The 23,416-nt window shown below is 31.8% G+C and overlaps 3 protein-coding genes across 5 annotated transcripts; 1 reads left to right on the top strand and 2 right to left on the bottom strand.

The window, feature by feature from the left end:
- The first annotated feature begins 263 nt into the window (after positions 1-263).
- LOC114169081 lies at positions 264-2,388 on the top strand. 3 transcript variants are annotated; one of them, XM_028054100.1, is made up of 4 exons: positions 264-397; positions 959-1,107; positions 1,669-1,823; positions 1,899-2,388. In XM_028054100.1, the coding sequence occupies exons 1-4, from the start codon at positions 349-351 to the stop codon at positions 1,984-1,986; spliced, it is 441 nt and encodes a 146-aa protein (XP_027909901.1). In that variant the 5' UTR covers positions 264-348; the 3' UTR covers positions 1,987-2,388. The 3 variants fall into 3 exon arrangements, with proteins under 3 accessions (XP_027909901.1, XP_027909902.1, XP_027909903.1); XM_028054101.1 differs by having other exon boundaries at positions 1,675-1,823; positions 1,899-2,333; XM_028054102.1 differs by having other exon boundaries at positions 1,909-2,272.
- Positions 2,389-4,452: 2,064 nt separating this feature from the next.
- Positions 4,453-6,870, bottom strand: LOC114169105 (high-affinity nitrate transporter 2.1-like). Its single transcript, XM_028054127.1, has 3 exons — positions 5,951-6,870; positions 5,713-5,828; positions 4,453-5,578 (listed from the first exon to the last, which is right to left on the bottom strand). Exons 1-3 carry the CDS (start codon positions 6,758-6,760, stop codon positions 4,921-4,923), a joined length of 1,584 nt encoding a protein of 527 aa, XP_027909928.1. The 5' UTR covers positions 6,761-6,870; the 3' UTR covers positions 4,453-4,920.
- Positions 6,871-18,094: 11,224 nt separating this feature from the next.
- LOC114168690 (SNF1-related protein kinase regulatory subunit beta-3) lies at positions 18,095-20,879 on the bottom strand. The gene is made up of 3 exons (XM_028053596.1): positions 20,642-20,879; positions 18,624-18,720; positions 18,095-18,538 (listed from the first exon to the last, which is right to left on the bottom strand). Exons 2-3 carry the CDS (start codon positions 18,648-18,650, stop codon positions 18,212-18,214), a joined length of 354 nt encoding a protein of 117 aa, XP_027909397.1. The 5' UTR covers positions 18,651-18,720; positions 20,642-20,879; the 3' UTR covers positions 18,095-18,211.
- Between the last annotated feature and the right edge of the window lie 2,537 nt (positions 20,880-23,416).

A 23,416-nucleotide genomic window follows, 5' to 3' on the forward strand; every position in this document is an offset into this window, starting at 1 on the left:
TAATTTATTTTTAGTCAATATCAATAATTTCGAAAGAAACAATTTTAAAAAGAAGTAAATACTATTATTATAAAACCTAAAACAAAAGAGTGGATGTACTACAAAGATTAAAACAAATAAAATATACGGAGACTATTTTAAAAAGATATTTATAAAGAAGCCCAATTTATATAAAATATATAGAGAGGGAGAGAAAAAAAGTTAAAACCTAACCTATATGTATAGAATAATAATGTTAAAACAAATTTAATTATGGAAATTGTGGGAGTGAAGACGATAAGGAAGCAGCAGAGAAAGAGTGGGTGGACAGAACAGAACAAAACAAAACAGAACAGAACAGTTATCTGAATGGCTACCTCAGTATCACTTCCCTGCTTCTCTCACACCCACTCTCACAGTAAGATGCTTTCTTCTTACTTTCCTAAACAAAACCATCTACTCTCTATATTTATTGTTCTTCATCAATCCTTCATGTACTTCCTCATTTCTTTATTTATGTGCTATCTCAAACTTAATAAAACAAGTAGTTCAATTTGGTGTGGATTGAGTGAGTATTCACCTATTGGATCAGGAACTACTTCTGCTAGGTATAGCCGTGTAGTTCACGTTCTCCGTTTCTCAGTTTCAACTGTTAATACAATCAATGTCGGTTGAGGGTTCTTTAATTTTTTTGTTTGAATTCAATTTTATAGTATTTGTTAGATAGATGAGCAAGAATATGCACAGAACTAAATACATGTTAGGAATACACCTTAAATATATCATTGAAGAAGATAGAACATAATTCTGAGTTCCAATACACAACTGAACTACTACATTTACCCCTTTCAAGAACCTGTTACTTGTGGTTAAAATTGGTTGTAATGAAGTAATTTCACCGCTTTCATTCTTTTCCCTTTTAATTCAATTCTCCCTATTCATTACTGAAAGATAAAAAGTCATTTAATTCCTTTAACAGATGTTAAGTTACAACTGCAAAGAAGGAGAATATCCACCGTTTCCTCTGCACTGGCTGAGACTGCAGCTTCAATGGCAGTAGCTGTAACTTTCGTTGGTGCAGCAGCTACTCTTATTGTAAAGAGATCCAAAACTTCTGAGTCAGCACAGGTCAGAAATCCTCGTTATTGATAGTATCAGAAAAATACGAGTCCGGATTCTCTATTGATTTTTTTGCTCCGATCCTCTACTTAGCATTAAAAATGCACTGTACTGATATTTTAAATATCTTTTTAATATATTTTAAAATATCAAAATGAGTGGTAATTAGTGTATTATAAAGACACAGTAGAAGAACAGTACAGAAAAATCAGCAGAGAATCCAAATTCGAAAAATACTTAATTGTACTTACAAACTCAGCAATATGTCATGCTACTAAAAACAACCTTGCTTGTCCAAACAATTAAGTAATGTTTCTCTATACTTCAACTTTTCAACGGTTGTTGAAGTTGTAGTTTTAGTGTAATCTATAGTTTGAACTAGCGGAATTCACATCAAGTGGGAGTAAAAACTTTTTTGAGTGTCAAAGTATGATTACAACATAGATAATTCGTTGATGGTACATTGGTAATGCCAGAATTGGGCTAGAATTGAGAAAGAAGGAGAAAACGATGATTAAATTGTGTGCTGAATTCCACGCTGTTTATCTAAATTAAGTTCATCTTTTGAAGTCAAAGATTCAATTCAAAGCATGTGAAGACTGTGGAGGTTCTGGTATATGTTCTGAATGCAATGGTGAAGGATTCGTTCTTAGGAAACGTTCTGGTGAAAATTCTGAGCAGGCAAGAGTGCAACCCAAGAATATGGCTACTCGATTCACATCTGGGTACTATTTTCTTACATCTCTTTTCCTCAAATTTTTATTTTTTCAGTTTAGCCATTGAAGTCGATTACTTACCAGGCTTCCAAAGAAGTGGAGCTATTGTACAAAATGCTCTTCTGGTCGATCGTGTTCAACCTGTGGTGGCAGTGGAAAGCTAAGTTACTAGTTTAGAACTACATGTTGTCAACCTAGCTCATCAGTACTACAGACTACACACACGCTCTTGTTGAAGTCACGGTTCAGAATGAGGCAACATAATGAACTCAACGATTATTAGTGATTCACATCCACTTGATTTCCTTGATCCATTCTGCATGAAGCAAAGTTCTATGTATATGTATTTCACTGGAAGTGTATAGTGTGTTTTTGCTGCATTTAGAGAGGTGTTGGGTTTACATATTTGGGGTCTTGATAGAATAGGATTTGAGTTGAATTAACATCCACATTTTATATACTCCTCTCGCAAATTGATGGATGGCCGTTCAGATTATATGCATACGTGGGTTTTTGCAACTATATGTCTTTTCCTTCATGAAGAATGGTTATAGAAATTGAGTTTCCTTTGACATTTCTAATATAGACCACAAATAATGAAACTGAAGTATACTCTTCTAGGTACCGAATGGTCAAGAAATTTACTATACAAAGATAAAACATCAATAAGTAATAAGGAAGTACACTCACATATAAGAACATAAAATCTAAATAAAAGAATTCAACATATTTATTTAATGGTTGGATACCTCAAGACTTACTTTGATACTCAAGGTGGAGACTTTTCCCAATTAAAATCCCATCATACTAACCTCTATATGAAGAGAGACCTAACACATAACATTTATGAGATGTGAGTCTAATTCACATAAGAGATTGATATCACCTTTAACTTAGAACCTTAAAGTAATAAGTTTGTTGGTTTTCTTACTTATTTGTTGCTCAACTTTTTTATTTTTATTTGTCCGACAATCGAGACAGGCCAGGTCGATGATAAAGATGGGTCAAACTAACTCGACGATCGAGACACGACAGATTGACCTAAAGACTCAGACAAGCCTACTTGATAGCCAAGACAGGACAACTCGAAGGCCGAGACGGATTAAGCCAAGTCGATGGTCGAAATGGTCTGACCCATGCCGACAGATGAGACAGGCTCTGTCCCACAGTCGAGACAGACCAATCTGGGTTGACGACCAAGAGGGACTTTCCTGAGCCCACAAATGAGATGGGTTAACCTAAATAGAAAGTTTAATAATATATTTAGAAAATCATGTTTAAAAAGAAAACGCATGAGCTAGTCTTGAACCACAAGACTTTCATGAACTTTTTGGTCTTTAGACGTTTTTAATTAGGACCTTTTAGGCCATGTTAACTTTTTTGGTCCCAACCTATGTAGTTAAGACCAAGACCGGGGACGGGTCAACTCTAGTTATACATGAATATTGTGAAATTGAACATACAACCTCTATCACCTTCCCTTCCAAATTTTATCACCAAACCAATACAAGAATGACATGAGAAGATTGTGATTGTTGTAATATAATATCAAAAGAATATTAAATATAGGAGAACTATGTAAAAAAAAATTGTATACATGGATTAAGACACTCCAAACTACCCTACTATTTTTGCTAAAAAGAAAAGGAAAGTTATGTTTTGACAAAGTTTTATGAAACAAACTTTTGATAAAGTACACATGACAATACTTTAATGGATGAAATAAAGGTTTGATATGATTGGGAAAGAAAAGAAAAATGTTTAACATGTGTTTTAATATTTAATGTGTCAAAGGATCATAGTCCAAAAGAAAAAACCTATATTATTCTTTCTTTAGGCATCATTTTAATATTTTAATTTCGTATGATAGAAGGGAGATAAATATGCCAATTTGGTGTCTAAACTGCTTAAGCAGCCATCCGTAAATAAACATTCAATAAATTACAGAGAGGAATGAATTTTAATGGAGTACAATTGCTTCAATTTTGTTGGCTTCTACCGTTATCTTCTCCATAGGAATGAAAAATACTTATAATTTATGTGCGGACCCAAAAACTGACAATAGCTCACAGACATATATCCCACTTGTACTTTGCCTGTCATTTGATATATTGTCAAATACAAAGGTTAGCATTTGCCGTCCGAAGAACTTGGAATTGAAAGAAACAGAAAGAAGCATACACGTAGCATACGACAGATCGTGGTTGGTTACCGTTCTTTTTCTAAAGCAGACGTAATTAACACATAAAATTTGCAAAAGGGTTCGATGCAACACTTCGGAGTTCACACTGAACCCAAGCCAAGTTCATGTTTTATAATTATTGAAATCACATTGTGTTGGTCAGAGATTAGGCAACTTTACCTTAAACAAATCTACAATAATGGAGTTTAGGAATTAATATATGAATTCAATCACTGATTCCATTAATTCCACTAATTAATAAAACGTCATCAAAGAATTCCCACCATCTAGATCCGTGCTGACTTATTGATTGAAAGTGATTTAGTGACATCATGCATTCACCAGCTAACAACTCTCTACTCTGAATCTCTATTTTCTTCTATATTTCTTACACCGTACAAGGCAGAATATTCAACGTGCCCATCTCATAATGAGTACAAATCATCACAACAAAGCTCAAACACAATATGCTTTATTAATTATTTTTTACATCACTTGTTTTTGGTATATAATGATTCATTCTTGCGTATATAACCCGTATATACGCAAATCCTTTCACAGAACAGAAAGACCAGATCACTCCTATCTAGGAATTGGTGTGAAAGACTACACCAAAAATCTAAAGCGCAAGAATCATTTTACTAGTTCAACATTCTTTTGTTTAGAAAAACTACTTATTCAATATGAGATTCCTCATTATTGGTGCTGACATTTTCTACTACAGTAGTTATACCTTGCAGCCTTAAAACACGGGATCCAGATTCCCCGCATTCACTTTTCAACACATTCACGCATTAAACAAATCAGAACCGCTTGACTTGGATCAGATGGTTCATATTTTATCTAAACCAAGTTTTGTTCGTTTGATCTTCGTTCAAGGGTTATAAATGCGATAGAGGTGTGAATGTGTGCAAAGTGGAGAAGCTAAATATGGGTCGGAGTTGTGTTTGGTGGGGTAGGGGCTGAGGCCACACGCTTACCTCTTTCTGAACGGCTATTCTCAGCAAATTTCAGACTATTCTGGTGCAAACCCTTTTGCTTCTCTTCCTCATTCCATTCAGAAGTGTAGTAAGATTCTTCATTGATGTCTTTTGAAGGAGGGAGGAACATGCCACCCCACTGAGGGAAGTGAACAAGAGTCACAGGAAGAGTGCAACACACAATCATGACACCCATCAAGGAGAGACCGGTGGATGTAGAAAACTTTGAGGTTGAAAAGAAGATCAACTGGGTCAAACCAGAGCCAAAGTTGCCACCTGCACCTGTTAGACCCGATATGATCCCCAGAGAACGCCTTGAGATGAAAGGAATGATGCCAAAAGTGGCACCACATGCAGCTTGAGCGCCGATAGAGAAGAGGATCATAGCCAACACTGCAATGGGAAGTGAGTTGGCACGACCAAGCCATATGCAGAAAACACCTCCTAAGGTTTGGAGGATCCACAGGTTCCAAAGCCTGCCCCTCATGCCGAACAACCTCGCTGCAACATCAGAAGTGTATCCACCAAAGGGACGAGCCAGGATATTTGCCATTCCAAATGAAGCAGCGATGATTCCAGCAGTGTGTAGCTTCAGATTGAACCTGTTTCGTAAACAAATGATTATTATAGAAACTATAGTAATCATAGCACAGTTTACTATAGTAATTCATCATAGAGAGAATGATATTATTAAAGTTGAGGCTTTTGGGTTGAGCTCTATGATGAATGAACTAACCTGTCATAGAAATACTCAGCAATGACATTGTCAGTGGTTAGTTCAACTCCCATAGAGTACCCATAGAGGAGGGCAAAAATCCATGTTCTGTAATTTGTTATGGCATACCATAACACCTGAAAACACAAAATAAAGTCAAGTTAGACAATGAGTTAAGGCTTGAAAATAGAAACTAAAAATGTGAGAACTTTACAGTTTCTGAGAGATGAAAACATATAAAGAACAAGGAGAGGATAACCTTGGAGAATTTGTCTCTGGCAACATCACCCTTCTTCTGCAAGGTTCCAAGGTTGCCATCAGGCAAATCTTGGCCTAGGGTTAGGACCAAGATCCCCATGATGACATGCAACCAACCTGGAACGAAGAAGGCAATTCTCCAGGCAGTGAAGGGAGTAGCTCCAGCTCTTCTGATCAATTCATAGACCAAGGGCATTATGAGCTGAGTGGCTCCACCACCCATGTTTCCCCACCCTGCAGCAGTTCCATTCACAAGCCCTATAATCTTACTATTAAACATGGTACTCATCCAGTACTGGCATGACACAAAAGTGGCCAAGGAGAACCCAATCATGAACCTCACTGCTATGTATCCTGCAGCGTCATCCACAAACGACATGCAGAACACAGTTGGCGCAGAAAGCATGATGAGGAAGGCACAGCCATAGCGAGGACCCAAGAGGTCGCAAACCGCACCCATTGTGAGCCTGGAGAAGATGCTGCCGGAGACAGAAGCAACCCCGGCATTCCCGATGTCGCTTTTGGTGAGGTTGAGGTTGTCGCGAATGATGGGGACAAGAGGAGCTGCTGCAAAAGTTGAGACAAAGCATGTGAAGAAGGATATCCAAGACAAGTGGAAGGTTCTCATGTGGGGGTTGGCCAGGGAAAACAGTTTGAAAACCTTGGCTTTGTGCTCAGAATCAACTGGCAAAGCAAAATTTGCCGTTGTGTCGGTTGGGACCATAGGGGAAGCCACTGAGGCAATGAAGGTTTGTTCCCTCCCTGTCACTCCATGCATGGAGCTTCCTGGAGATCCCTCAATATCACCCATTTGATCTTAACACTGTCTTGAACGAGAAAAGCAAACAAAAAAATCTTACACCAAATCAAAGAAAAAAAAAACTGAGTTGGTTTGAGAATGATGGTGAAGTTGTGAAGGAGAGACAAGAGTGTGTTGTATTTATAGTGGTGAAGTCGTTGACAATCCGCTAAGAGCCAATGAGATTAGCAACGGCTGAGAAGCTTTAAACATTAAAGAAAGGTGTGTTTCTCGTAATCCATTTTGCCGCGTATGCGTAAAAGAGCCCATGCTATATCTCAAAGGTTCATGTGACGTATAATAAACTCTGATATATGTGCTGTTAGATTATAATAACACTAGCACTTATATAGTATTTATTATTCAACGAATTTTGCCTCTAACTTAACCATTGTGAATTTGTGCTTGATTAAGCTCGGGAGGCAACTTGGCATATGATTATTTGGGGTTAGATACATGAAGTGTAACTAAATGCAACTAAATGCATGCTCCGACACTTTTCATAAATGGCGTGTCCATACGAATCAGACACCGACACTTGTATGATATTTATAAAACATACTATGTTGAATTTGAAAAATATTTTTTTATCTTTGACATGATTTTGACCATTAAAATAAGAAACAAATATTATATTATCATTATTTTTTGTATATTGGATATTAGATAAATAAATTATATTTATTTTTGTGTTAATTAACAATGTATTAATTAACAATTTCAAACTTAAACATGTATATATACACCGTGTATCCTGTATCCTATATTTTTTCAATTTCATCATATCTTCTCGTCGTATCCTTGTCATATCTCTATCCGTTTCCATATCCAGACAACATACATAGGTCGTAACTCAATGTCTGGATGGAAAATAAACCTGCGTAAAGTTTGTCTAACTTTTACTAGAAATCTATTGAATACGGATTTGAATATTATTTAATCTTCTAAATCTGATATGATAGTAAGTAACTATTCTGTGTTCGCCAAATTGTTCAAATACTTTGAATTTAATAGATAATCTAAAAAATTTATTTGCATATAGTCTTTTGCCTTTTTTTATTTATTTGAAGAACATTTTTTTTATTACACAATTTTTATTCTCTCTCTAACTATTTTTCCCTTCATTACAACCTCTGTTATACAATTTGTTTTTCTTTGTATGTTTTTATTGAAACCAAATTAATATTGCATTTATGAAACAGAAATATCAATTTTATCAAATTAAATTGTTATTAAGTACGCATTTGATTATTTCTACATTTTTTTTCACATAAAAAGATATAAATATCAAGTTCAAATAATCAATTGTATAAATCCTTGGTTTACTAGTTAATCGATAAATTTTATTTTTGTCAAAAAATTATGTTTTGTTTTATTGGAAGCAAACTTCTTTCAGTACACAACACTGGTTTTCATTTTCTCTCAACAGCTTAACACATTTGATATACCAAGTTTACATGAATCCTTAAATTAATTTCGCTCTCAATAATAAAAAAATAACAGACGTCGAAGTAGTTGTGAAATTTCCATAATTATTTTATGTTTATGCCAATGTTACTTGATGTTTTACTTTAAGATTTATTATAAGTTTTTTCTTAAAATTTCACATTAAAGAAAAACGATGTATCCTTCTTAACGACAATATTAGTGAAAACACATCTACTACACGATGTGTATTCACTTTTTTTTTAATATAAAGAAATAATAAAATTAATAATATTTTTTATGATTAAATTTAAATAATTTTTATAATTTTATTATAAAGATTTTTTATTTATTTTCTACATAATTTTTTAATTAAAAAGTTAAATTAAAAGAAAAACAGTCAAATCGAGAAAAATCATTAGATTTAACTTGAATGATAAAATTGATAAAATAATTTTAGTTTAAAAAATAAAACTGAAAAAAAACATGTACACGGTATCTTTTTATATACTGATATATAGATCAAATTATTGATAACATCATAGTTTTTTACGTACTATGATTTATATTTTTCTTTAAAAAGTATTTAATAAATATTTAAGATAATACAAGTACAAACTCGGATACGGGTCCAACCGGTGAGATTAAATACTAATATCATACTTGATGTTGATGAAAACGAAAATAATTATGATTTTTTAGTTTAGAAATAGGGATGAAATCAAACATGTCTTGTTTATATCTAGTACCCTGAAGAAGAAATCCAAGAAGAAAAAAAAAACTTTTGATATTTTGTGGGTACATATACTTTCCCTTCAGTGGCAAAATCAGTTTATGTATGAACAGACAATAAGCAACCTGGTTGAATAAGTAAAATGAATTAGTTTGTCACAAAGGTAAATCAAAATATTCATAAAGAAAGTGTTAGAATATGTCGTTCTCATTCAATTCCTAATACCACACGTTATTTAAGCACTAATTATTAATTATTTACTGCTTAAGTTTTGAAGACTCTTCATATGGCCTATTTACTGGTTCAGTTTTGAAGACTTTTCATATGGCCTATTTACTGGTTCAGTTTTGAAAACTCTTCATATGGCCTATTTACTGGTTCAGTTTTGAAGACTCTTCGTATGGCCTATTTACTGCTTCAGTTTTGAAGACTCTTCATATGGCCTATTTACTAGTGCAGTTTCTGAAGACTCTTCATATGGCCTATTTACTAGTGCAGTTTCTGAAGACTCTTCATATGGCCTATTAACTAGTTCAGTTTTGAAGCCTATAAATAACATCTCCATGACTTGAAAAAAAGATAGAAAAACATTTTACAGAGACACACTTTGTAATATACACCTGAGTGTTTTTTTTGGTGAGGATTCTTGTTCCCATTCAAGAGCTTTGTACTCTTCTTTTCATAGTGGAACTTTGTTCATTATTGTCCCGTGGTTTTTCCTCTTACATTCAAAAGAGGTTTTCCACGTAAATCCTTGTGTGTTATTTCTCTTGCTCTTTTACTTACTTCTCTTTAATTTCCAATTGTCACGATCTTATGCTTCCGCATGCTACGATACCATAACAAGTGGTATCAGAGCTCTTAGTTGGAAATTCCAAAATGTCTGCAAAATTTGACATTGAGAAGTTTGATGGCAAGATTAGTTTTTCTATTTGGCGAGTCCAAATGAGGGTTGTTCTAACCCAGAGTGGATTAAAGAAGGCTTTAGATGGAATACAAAATAAGCCAGATACCATGACTGATGAGCAGTGGGAGGAGTTGGATGAAAAGGCGCTATCATCAATCCAACTCTCCTTATCAAAGGAGGTTCTCCGTGAAGTAGCAAATGAAACAACCATTGCTGAATTATGGCTAAAGTTAGAGTCTTTATACATGACCAAGAGCCTTGCAAACAAGCTTCGTCTCAAAGAACGCTTGTATACCATTCGAATGGTTGAAGGTACTCCTATTCAATCTCATCTTAATGAGTTTAATTCTATCCTCTTGGATCTGGAAAATATTGATATTAAAATTGCTGATGAAGATAAAGTTGTTTTGTTGGTTGTCTCTCTACCTTCTACCTACAAACACTTCAAAGAAATTATGTTGTATGGAAATAATGATACCTTATCCTTTGAAGATGTTAAATCTAATTTATTGTCTAAAGAAAAATTTGATCTTGAAGTTCATTTTGTGGACAAGGGTGAGGGTTTAAGTGTCAGAGGTAGAACTCAAGAAAGAAGGAGTACAAGTGACAAAAAGTTCAGATCCAAGTCTAGGGGACGCAAATCCAACAAATTTTGTCGCTATTGTAAGAAACCTGGACATGAGATTTCTGATTGTTTTATCTTGAAGAAAAAACAAGAAAAACAAGAAGAAGGAAAAACCACACAATCCCCTGAATCTGCCAATATTGAAGCTGACTCTGACGGTGACATTACTTTGTTTGTTGTCTCTTCTAATAAGAGGAGTAAAAGAGAATGGATCCTTGATTCTGAATGTACTTTTCATATGTGTCCCTGTAAGGACTTATTCACTACTTTTGAATCTGTTGATTGTGGTGTTGTCTTGATGGGTAATGATGCCCAATGCAAGATTGCAGGAATAGGTACAATTCAGATCAAGACTAATGATGGTGTCGTCAGGACTTTGTCTGATTTTCGCTATATACCCGAATTAAAGTGAAACTTAATTTCACTTGGCACTCTTGAATCTCTCGGGTGCAAGTACTCAGCTGAAGGTGGAGTTCTAAAGGTATCAAAAGGTTCTCTTGTTTTCTTGAAAGCTAACCGAATTGGAAGCTTATATGTCCTGCAAGGGACTGTTGTGACAGGTTCAGTAGCTGTATCATCTTCTATGGCTGAAAATGATGTCACTAAATTATGGCATATGCGCCTAGGCCATATGAGTGAAAAAGGCATGCATCTTCTAAGCAAGCAAGAATATCTTGGTAAGCATGTCATTGGTAAGTTGGAATTTTGCAAACATTGTGCTTTTGGGAAACAAAAAAAGGTTAGTTTCTCTACAGCAACTCACAATACAAAAGGTATTCTTGATTATATTCACTCTGATCTTTGGGGGCCTTCTAAAGTTCCTTCCTATGGAGGACGTCGTTATATGATGACTATCATTGATGACTTTTCTCGTAAGGTCTGGGTCTATTTTTTGCGACATAAAAATGAGACTTTCCCCACATTCAAGAAGTGGAAAACTCTTGTTGAAACCTAGACAGAGAAGAAAGTAAAGAAGCTCAGAACAGATAATGGATTAGAGTTTTGTAGTGGTGACTTTAATGAGTTCTGCACAAATCATGGTATTGCTAGACACAAAACCATTCCAAGGAATCCCCAACAAAATGGTGTTGCAGAACGAATGAACAGGACTCTACTTGAGAGAGCTCGTTGTATGCTCTCAAATGCTGGGATATGGGATCAACATGATCTTTGGACCGAGGCAGTATCTATTGCATGCTACTTGGTCAATCGTTCTCCACATTCAGCACTTGACTTCAAAGTTCCAGAAGAGATTTGGTCAGGTAATCCTGTTGATTATTCTAATTTAAGAATTTTCGGATGTCCTGCATATGCACATATTAATAATGGCAAATTAGCTCCAAGAGCTATTGAGTGCATACTTTTAGGTTATGCATCTGAATCTAAGGGGTATCGTTTATGGTGCTCTGAATCAAAGTCTCAAAAGCTAATTCTTAGCAGAGATGTAATTTTTAATGAGGATGCATTATTATCTTCTGGAAAACAGTCCTTTGTGTCTTCTTCTACCAATACAGGTACTATACATGGTACTAATGAGAAGGTGGAATTTGAATTAAAATCTGCAGTTCCTGGTATTGATGTCCCATCTTCCTCTACAAATGAATCCAATAATGATCATGATGATGATGATGAATGTGATGATAAAACCACTTCTCCTATTCAACAACAAGGAGATGATTATTCCATTGCTCGGGACAGACCAAGAAGACAAATTAGAAAGCCAGCTAGATACACTAATGATTATTTAACTGCCTATGCATTGTCAATTGCACAAGAGGTAAATGATGGTGTTGAGCCTGTCAGCTACACTGAAGTTGTTTCTTGTGTTGAGTCTTCTCAATGGCTAGGGGCTATGAATGAAGAAATTCAGAGTCTTTATAAAAACAATACTTGGACTCTGACAGAATTGCCTAAAGACAAACGACCATTAAAGTGTAAATGGATTTATAAGAAAGATGGCATTCTCGGGGTTGAAAATGCAAGATGCAAAGCACGACTATTCGTTAAATGCTTTAATCAAAAGGAAGGTATTGACTTTAATGAGATATTCTCAACTGTTGTTCGTCATACTTCCATTCGTGTTTTGCTTGCTTTTGTTTCTTTGTTTGATTTGGAGTTAGAGCAACTAGATGTAAAGACAGCTTTTTTACATGGAGAGCTGGAAGAAGAAATTTACATGGAACAACCAGAGGGATTTATTGTTCCTGGAAAGGAGCATTTTGTTTGTCGTTTGAAGAAATCCTTATATGGCCTCAAGCAAGCACCTAGGCAATGGTACAAGAGGTTTGATTCTTTCATGATTGGGCAAGGTTACTGCAGGAGTCAATTTGATGACTGTATTTATTTTCAAACATTCCAAGATGGATCTTTCATATACTTGTTACTATATGTTGATGATATGTTAATTGCATCACGTGACAAGTTTTCTATCAGGAAATTAAAAACTCAACTAAGCAATGAGTTTGAAATGAAAGAATTAGGTGCAGCAAAGAAAATTCTTGGTATGGAGATCGCAAGGACCGTCAAGCTGGTAAATTGTTTTTATCTCAACAAAGGTATATTGTGAAAGTACTTGATAGGTTTAATATGAATGATTGTAAACCTGTTTCTACTCCACTTGCTGCACATTTCAAGTTATCCTCAGATCTTTGCCCATATATAAAGGAAGATATGGAGTACATGTCACATGTTCCTTATGCTAATGCTATTAGCAGTCTTATGTATGCCATGATATGCACCAGGCCAGACCTTGCATATGCTGTTAGCATGGTAAGCCGGTATATGCATAATCCCGGCAAGAAACACTGGAGTGCTGTAAAATGGATTTTTCGGTATCTAAAAGGTACTTCTCATGTTGGCTTGGTATTTGACAAAAAAATTGGCTACAACTGATAATGTTAGTTGTAGGATATGTTGACTCAGATTATGCTGGTGATCTTGATAGAAGAAGATCTCTCTCAGGTTACATTTTTACCCTCTGTAATAGTGCTATCAGTTGGAAAGCAACACTTCAATCTATTGTTGCATTATCTACAACCGAAGCAGAGTATATTTCAACCATAGAGGGAGTGAAGGAGGCTATTTGGCTCCGAGGTTTGGTAAATGAACTTGGTCTAACACAGAAAGTTCTTACTGTGTTTTATGATAGCCAAAGTGTTATTCATTTAACCAAGAATAATCGTTATCACGACAAGACCAAACACATCAATATAAAACATCACTTTATTAGAGATGTTGTTGTTGTTGGAGAAATTATGGTTGAAAAGATTGACACTTCTGAGAATCCAGCAGACATGCTTACCAAGCCGCTTCCAGTTACCAAGTTTAAACATTGTTTGGACTTGGTTGGTCTATACAACATTTGAATGCCCTTTGGGACTTTATCGGACGATGAACACTTGTAGAATTCGAACCAAGGTGGAGATTGTTAGAATATGTGGTTCTCATTCAATTCCTAATACCACACGTTACTTAAGCACTAATTATTAATTATTTACTGCTTAAGTTTTGAAGACTCTTCATATGGCCTATTTACTGGTTCAGTTTTGAAGACTCTTCATATGGCCTATTTACTGGTTCAGTTTTGAAGACTCTTCATATAGCCTATTTACTGGTTCAATTTTGAAGACTCTTCATATGACCTATTTACTAGTGCAGTTTCTGAAGACTCTTTATATGGCTTATTAACTAGTTCAGTTTTGAAGCCTATAAATAACATCTCCATGACTTGAAAAAAAGATAGAACAACATTTTATAGAGACACACTTTGTAATATACACCTGAGTGTTTTTTTTTTGTGAGGATTCTTGTTTCCATTCAAGAGCTTTGTACTCTTCTTTTCATAGTGGAACTTTGTTCATTATCATCCCGTGGTTTTTCCTCTTATATTCAAAAGAGGTTTTCTACGTAAATCCTTGTGTGTTATTTCTCTTGCTCTTTTACTTATTTCTCTTTAATTTCCAATTGTCACGATCTTGTGCTTCTGCATGCTACGATACCATAACAGAAAGAATATTCAAATTTGTGTCAAACAAGATTGTTCCCAAAAAATGGTAACTTAAATTTAGAAGTGAATATACGCACACAAATTTAGAAAAAAGAAAATATTACTTTTAAAAATTATATATAAATTGATACATAGTTTTTCTTATACCAAATAATGATTATCGTGTTGCTTTTATCCCATTTACATACTTCAATTTCTTCTTATCTATTATAATTACAACAAACATTCACTAAAATTCATATTCATTTAAGTTGTTATTTCGTCTAAATCTACATTTGAAAAAAATAATTATCCTATTAATTATTTTGTGACTTTATTTTTGAATTTTTAAATTATAATTAATTTTATATTATGTTACATTTTGTTTATATATATATATATATATATATATATATATATATATATATATATATATATATATATATATATATATATATATATGAAGAAAGAGAAAATATATGAATAAAATAAAACAATAAATTCTTCTTGTACCATATTTTTTGTATATGACATATCTTATATTTCAACACTCATAATATTTCATACTATAATTATATGATCCTAATAATTCATATTATAATATATTTCTTAAAATTTTACAAATTTATATTTTAATTAGATCCGTATCAAACTTTCAATATCAAGATGGAAACTTAAGACAATGTTTAGTGTACCATTAAGCATCGGACAATGTTCTTGTTTCTATTTTCACGCCTTACAATGAACCTTTGTTCAGAATAATTAAATGGAAAAATTTGCAGAATTAAATTAAGTAATCAGCTCAAATAACTATGGTGTGAATCCAATAGATAATATTATGAAATAAACTTTTCTTTTTTTAAATTTCAAATTCAACAATTAGATAATATTATAAAAAAACCCATGCAATTTGTTAGAATCGGAAGTAAATTAGTATAAAAAGATGAGTTTTTCTTTTTAGAACGCAGGGATACATTATTTATTTTGATACACACATATTTTAACTATTTGCACTTCTGTATCCAAGTGTGGGAACATTTGACCAAATTTATTAATTGATATTCAAAAACTGAACTTAAAAATATGTTTGAGTGAGGTAATGAAGATAGTTGACAAGTAGAAGAGCAGAAGTTGTGGCTTCTCTAAAACAAGTTTGGGCCCACAACAAATCAAGTTGCAAGTCAAACAATAACTATATGGCCATGGACATGGACATGAACATGACATGGGTCAGTAACTATCATCCATTCATATTCTCTCTTAAATATTCACCAAATTCATATTCACTTAAACACAATTTCTCATAGACTTATGTTTCTATACTAAATATGTGAAAAAACCCACCTCAATTTGTTCACCTACAGGAAAGTTTATAATAATAAATTGAGTAAACCAAAATACTTAAAATTCATCTAATGACTTGAATATGTAATAGTTAATAAAATATGATAATATTATATATAAATTTTAAGTCTAGTTCATATTTACAAAAGCTAGTTTTTAAGTTAAGAAGTCATTTTTTATGATTGATATATTATGATTTGATTTTATATATAGTAGGTGTAGGATTTTTAATACATTTCTTTATGAAAAATCATAAACATACCTTCTACACATCGATGACTAAATTTTTGTAAATGATTTAATAAAATTACAATATGTTTAACAAATTTTATTATAACAAACTTTGATATCATATTAAAAAATAAATTTAAATCTATCATATTTTTTTATAAAATGAAATTATAAAGTAACATAATTTAACTTTATCTTAATAGAAAAATCTGTGAAATATAATGGATGTGGTGAATAAAAAAAAGAAAGATATTTATACTATTATGGATTAAAAAATTTCATACTAACAGAAAAAAAAATATAGTTATAATAAATTAACCTCTTAATGGTAGTTTAGAGTTATAATTAAATATTTAGATTAGTTTTTTAAGAAATAAGTGCACTAATTGATCATTCTTTGATTAAATTTTTTGAATAACCTGTCACATTTATAGTGTTATTTAAAAAGTTGGAAGAATGGATAGCGACACAAAGAACACGGTCCGTACATATAACTCATCCCACCCTTTCAGGACCATCTAGAGTTCTTTCAATATTATTCGACATCCACCACTAACCATAATAATAATAATAATATTTATTATTATTAATTCATTGTTTTTCTACACCAAATATAATAACCTTAGACGTTTTCCGTACTACTTTTTAAATACCACTGTTTATGTCATTACAATTTAACTGTATTCCAAAAATACTGTATGTTGGCCAAAGTAGAGAAAGAGACATTTTGAAAATACAAATTATTAAAAGATTATAATTAAAAAACAATTTACAAAAAAGAGTGATTTTGTATAGCAAGTCTCAAGTGGTTAACAAAGATGTTTACACAAGACATCAAATTGGGTCACATTAGATTTGTTATATGCATTGTTCACTTCAATCCACTTTTTCTATTTATCATTGACAGTAATACCATAAGTTATGTGGGTATTTTTGAATTTAGAAATTGTTGGAGTATTATATAATGAAAATATTGGTATTTATTGTAAGAGTGTGGGAAGTGAGAGAAAGCTTTGTAAGATTTTATTTATATAATAAAATAAGTATGGTTGAAATAGTTTATAAAACAAATAATTCAAAATAATTTGATGTCAAATTAAATTTTTTATAATATAACATAAAGTTAAAATAAAATAAAATTTAAATTAAAACATAAAATTGTTATTAAATTTTACTAAATAAATAAAAATTGGTTTTCATAATAAAATTCTATTAAAATAAATTATCAAAACTTACTTAAATAAACTTTATTTTATTTTCGTTATTTAATTATCTTTAATTTTAATGTAAATATATATTAACAAAAATAAAATCATTTTAATATTTTTTTAGTTATTCATTTTATTATGGTAATAAATATATTTATAAATATTTAATTATTATATCTTACATATCAATTTTAAAAATATATAATAAAATTAATTTAAAATTTAACTAATTAAATTTAATATTTTCTTACAAAATTAACTATTAAACATTAAAATATTTATTGTATTAAACATTAAATATCATTATTATAATATTATTTACTTTAATTATTTATTGTATTATACTTTTAAATTATTACTCTCTTTAATCATGTACCAACTTAATCCTAATTTTATATTTCAACATTCATACTTGTTGACAATTTATGTTTAGCTATACTAAATCCAATTAAGGTTATTACACAATTAATAAAGAGACATATGTCGTAAAACTAATAAGCTGGATTAAAATGCTCATGAAATGAAAGGGATGATTTAAAAATAGTTGATGTTGAATACTTATCCCGGTTTTAAAGGTATGCTTCTAAGAAATATCTAGTTGTAGTCATTGAAGAATCAGTTTTCTTAAATAAATCTTTATGTGCTTTGACAAGTTATTTATTGTTAACTTTTCAAAAAAATTGCATTTTAGCCTCCATAATTTCAAGATCCATGTTTTTATATATATATATATATATATATATATATATATATATATATATATATATATACCTTACCCAAGAACCGAATACTGTTTGTTATAATCACTTTATAGAACTAGTTTAAAACACTTAAGATAGGGCTTCATAAAGAAATTTTAACCAATTTACAAACAAATATACAGTTAAGTTATCAAGAAATAATCTACTTAAGTTCATTAAAATATCATTTCCAGTAATTGGAATATTGAGTCTACAATAAATCATTACAAACAGTGGTGGGTGATTAAGGTTTGGAATATGAACATTAAACACCTGTATTTCCCCTTCTTTGGACTGGTTTGTAAAGCACGACTGTAACATATTTAGAACGGAAACGATGAGTGAATCCCAAAGCCACCACAGATCTTGGGGACTCTCTATTCTCGATGTAAAGATGATTTAGAATCACATTCTGAGGCAATGGAACTGTTCCTGCAGTGTCTCTGGTAGAATGATAATTGAGCAAAGTGTGTTGCAAATGTGAAGGCACCATAGGCGGATCCCTTGCTTCATCTTCATTTCCAGGGTAGACATTGTTGTAACTGGATTCAGGTGATTTTGGAACTTCAAATCCCACCACAGTTGCTTCATCCTGCAGGTACATAATTCTATCTTTCAGACCAACTAGGCTACTGCAGAAAACTAATTGATGAAATTACAAAGAATAAATCACTTGCATGATTTTCAGAGTGAGAATTGCTCATCTTGGAATTGGAACCCAACTGCTAACGGTGTGAATGCATCAATTAGAACCCAGGTGAGATTCCAATATACCTGAACAAAGAGTAGCTTTTAATGCATATACTTGATGCCGGTTTATTAGTTAATCAGAGACAACATTTGCAAACAACCACTCTACAAGCACAAACACACATCAAATCTAAAACCAAAATTAAACCGACTCAGACAACAATATGAATCATTTGTCCTCGCATATATGTCAAAAGGCATGCGTGCAAGGGAGAATGCTAGTGCACAAAGCCAAGATGGACAATTGGTGTTTTATGGCAATAGATCAATTAAGTTGTTCAGTAATTTCAATTCTAGGGGTAAAATGAGCAATTGTTTCTTCAGTCTATGACTCTAAGAACAAAGAGAACGTAGTTTATAACCCATAATTATATCCTCAGCCCAAATCTTCTAGACCAACTAAATCACCACCCTTCCCAGCATGAATTGCAGGTTCAACTACGTAACAGGGACCTAACCCGCAAACTTCTCTCATGTATTCATTTCGGTCAACGTCAATGATAATAAAGAAAACACGACACAAGAAAGTTCACTCATGCCAAACTTGATCAAAAGAAATCTACAACTTTAGGAATGAGAACTCCCCGAGTAGTAAAGTGTATTACTATAAATCTGAGTCTATATCATGCACTACTTGCAACGTTCACTCAAAAATAAGTTCTGTAGGCAACATCTTTGTAAATTCTTTCGAACTCACCTTTAGCATGAATGTAAAATGCCTGGTCACTGGCCAACCCCACCTGAGATAACTACCCCCTCCCAAAGGTGAAAAGAAATTTATAAGATTCATGTATGGATGAGAAAAATAATTTCACAAAATAAAGTATTAATGGCACTACTTTAGTCAATGAAAGATTGAGCTCCGCCGTTTTTAATCTTCCAAAATATTACAGCTATTTAACTTCTTTGAGCATTCCTTTATGATAGGCCATAGACCAAAGAAATAGAAATGTTGATCAACTCATGACTAACTCATAACAGATTAAAACAAAAAAAAAAGAAAAAAAACTTACAGTGTCCAATGTTTAAGAAAATTTGCACTCAATTATTTTAATCTAAATACATTTCATTCCAATCCAGCCATCAAAGTTGGGAAAAGCTAAACTGTCTAACATAGGCAGGCATATACTTGGCTTAATCATAATGGTACACGCTAAAAACTAGCATTTGGCTGAATGAAACTAGGATTAAAATTTTCATCAATAGAAAAACTGGATATACGCAAATAATAATCTCAAAAAAACTCGCTCCACAAATACCAAGGAGGAAAAACATAAGCAATAAGCCATAAGCACCGGTGTTTAAACAAGCAATTATAATACAAAGACACAGGTTGAAACCATACATGACAACAATGCCACCGCCACTCTGGACGGAGATTTTCAAATTGAATTCAAGGGAGGCCCAATCCACTCAAAATGAACACAACTAAATACACTTACTAAAAACACAAGCCAAAAATACTCCGTTCTAACCAACAATCAAGCTATAAGCATACATGAAAAATTACAAGCCCTCCTCATAAAGCAACATTAAATCCCTCCATAAGATTATAATTTATAACTGCATTTCTTTCTCCACGAAAACTTGCCCCTAAATCGTTACTTCATAAGCAACATAGAATCATAAACCAAGATGCAGTTCCCATGTTTCCTTCTATTTCCCACAGAATAAAAAACAAAACCAAACATTCCACCCAAACAACCAAAAGCCGAAAACAGAGCACACATTCATTATTTCTATTTTCAAAACAAAATACCCCAAATCGAGCATTCTAGTTCCCCTAAATTCGAGCTGCAAACCCAAACTCGATACAACGGCCCCACAAAGGAGGAAAATTTCACCAATTCACCAAAAATAAAAAAATAACAATCACCGCCAAAACGACATGGCAGGTGCAGAGCACATTGAAGAAAGAAACGTGGAGAGAGAAAAGTAAATGTACCGCGTCGCACGATATGGTGGAATTAGGCGAATTGGAGAAAGAAAGCGAAAATCAAAAGCATGAATTGAAGGCAAATGAGATATGAAAGATGAGAGGGAAGAAAGGGAAAGTGGAAGTTTGAAACCCTAATATGGCGATGGGAAAAGAAAGCAATGTTTGTGTTATGTTGTGATGTGTGGTGTGTCCGGTCACGAGAAATTTTGTCTGGACAAGTTAAATAGAATTAAATAATAGGTTCGGTTATCGAACAATAACTATAAACTAATTCAATAACATAACACCCCGTTTCACATGTCGTTTTCTTTATTTTTTTTTCCATGCATTTATAATAGAAAACAGAATAAGAATTTGTGAATTATTATCATTTAATTACATATGTATGATAATATTAAAAATTATATTTTAAATTTAGTTAATTTTTTTTTCATAATATAAGTTATGAAGAATCTAATAAATTGTAAAATATTTTTCCTATAATTTGTGAAAGTGATGACTTTTTATTTTTTCTTCCAAAAATATTTATAAATAAATTTATAGAAATTTGGTTTCTATAAAATTAATCAAATTTGATTTTGTATCTAATTTTCTTTCATCCTTCTAGACATTTGGAGATTGTTGTTATCGTCTCTATAAAATGAGAAAAACTTAAATACAGACAATTTAAAAAAAAAATATTATCCTTCCAAAATTTGAAGTAAATATCACATATTAATATTATATTATAGACATTAGTAAATGTCAATTGAAATTTTCATGCAATCTCTCTTTCAAATTAGTTGTTAATTAGTTTTGAAAAATACCGGGGAAAAAAATCATTATTTTGTATCTGTGATGGATGGAGGAAAAAGAACTAAAACTACCTCATTTTGTAGAAATTTAAAACATATTAAACGTGATAAAAATTATAAAATAATTTAATTAAAATACAAAATATATTATATTAATATAAAATTATTAACTATTAATTTTAATAAATAGAACAATGAATAAGGTACGAGAATAAAAGTAATTGTAAATATGTATTAATATTTTTATTATTAAATAGTCAAATATACAATTTAATGTTCTATATTTATATTTATTTAATAAGAAAAAAATATTATTAAAGTATTTCGAAAATTTTTTGTTATTAATTTAGTATATTAAGTCAATACAAATATTATTTTATCACATTAAATGTGTTAAAAATTGTCTTTAATGTTGTCTAAAGTAGTATAAAGTGGTGTGTTTAGAAAGAGAGTGGAAATAATTTTAAAAAATGTGACATCTATATTCATGATATGCATCACATATTTTTATTTATTTTGTAAAACTATTTAATTGAATAATCTTAACTTTTGTTCCAAATTATTACATATATTTTTTCCACCTTTTCTTTTATATATGCTTTGACAAATAGGCCATTAAGTTGTATCCTACGAGAAACCAATTAGCTATGGTTAATGGAAGTCAATGGACAATGAATTGAGAGCCATGAACTAAAGTTGAGCAAACTTTAGGAAGCAAATTCAATGGCATTAACTTCACTTCAAAATCAACCACACAAAAAGCCTAGGAGAAAGTGGAATCCCAAGTGGAAAAGATATTAATTTCTTCAAAGTCTATACAAAAGTCAAAAGTCAAAACCCATAAACATTCAAAGTAAAAGTAAAAGAACAAAAAATAAATGTTTTATTTTTTTAACAAGAACAAAATTTGACAAGTTAGTGAAAAGATTACCCCATATAGTTTGAAACATGTGCGGACGCACTAGGGGTGTTTGTTTCTATGTTTTTTTTTCTTTATGTAATAAATATATATTATATTAGAAGATATTTAAAGTTTGTGAAAAGAAACTTAAATATAATGTTAGATAATGCAGAGCAATATAAGAGTAAATGATCTAAAAATACAAAAATTAGAAAATAAAAAAATATATAAAGAGTACAAGATCCAAAATATAAATGTTAGTCAATGTAAAAAATGTAAATATAAACTCTCTAAAATTAGAAAGGTTAGAAATGTAGAAAAATATAAAAAGTATACAATCCAAAAAATATATAGGATAGACTATACATAAAAATATTGAGTAGTGATCGGACATATTAGAGTAATGTCTATTGCTAGATTCGTCTGATATATATTGCTGGTGTTGATTCTTAAGTGAGTATTCACCAAAGTTCCAAGTCCCACATTGAGTAATGTGAAGAAGAGAGTAGCAGAAAAGTATTATAAAAGTAAAAAGTTGGTTTTAAAGTTGTCACCATAACTCAATATGTCTCTTGGGTGTATGAGGGGTTTGGGTAGTTGTGTGTCATTCTAAGGTTTGTAATTTTTGCCAGAAAAATTTTGGTCCACAAAAAATTACAGTGATAATTCTTTTTATTGAGTGTTTGTTAAAAAATTTCCTGTGTGCTTTTATTTATTTTTCTGCTTTTATTTTGAGTGTGCTTCCGCTTGAAGAAATTATTATTTTTAGTGCGTGATTTTCCAACAGTTGGACTCCTCTAATTAGTATATGAAGTAATTCGTCTAATATATATTGGTAGACTCATCTAATTAGTGTATATAGAAAGTCATCTAATATATTGGTAAGACTCATTTAATCAACGTGTGGACACACTCGTCTAATACATATATATTTCTCGACTTGCCTAATCAGTATATAGAATGACTTGTCTAATATATATATTGCAACAATTTTCTACTCAATATATGGATAGACTCGTCTAATGTGTGTTAGAACACTCATTTCATTAGTGTATGAACATACTTGTCTAATGTGTTTTCCTATAC

The sequence above is a fragment of the Vigna unguiculata genome, chromosome 11 (assembly GCF_004118075.2).
Source record: "Vigna unguiculata cultivar IT97K-499-35 chromosome 11, ASM411807v1, whole genome shotgun sequence".
In the NCBI taxonomy this organism is placed as follows: domain Eukaryota; kingdom Viridiplantae; phylum Streptophyta; class Magnoliopsida; order Fabales; family Fabaceae; genus Vigna; species Vigna unguiculata.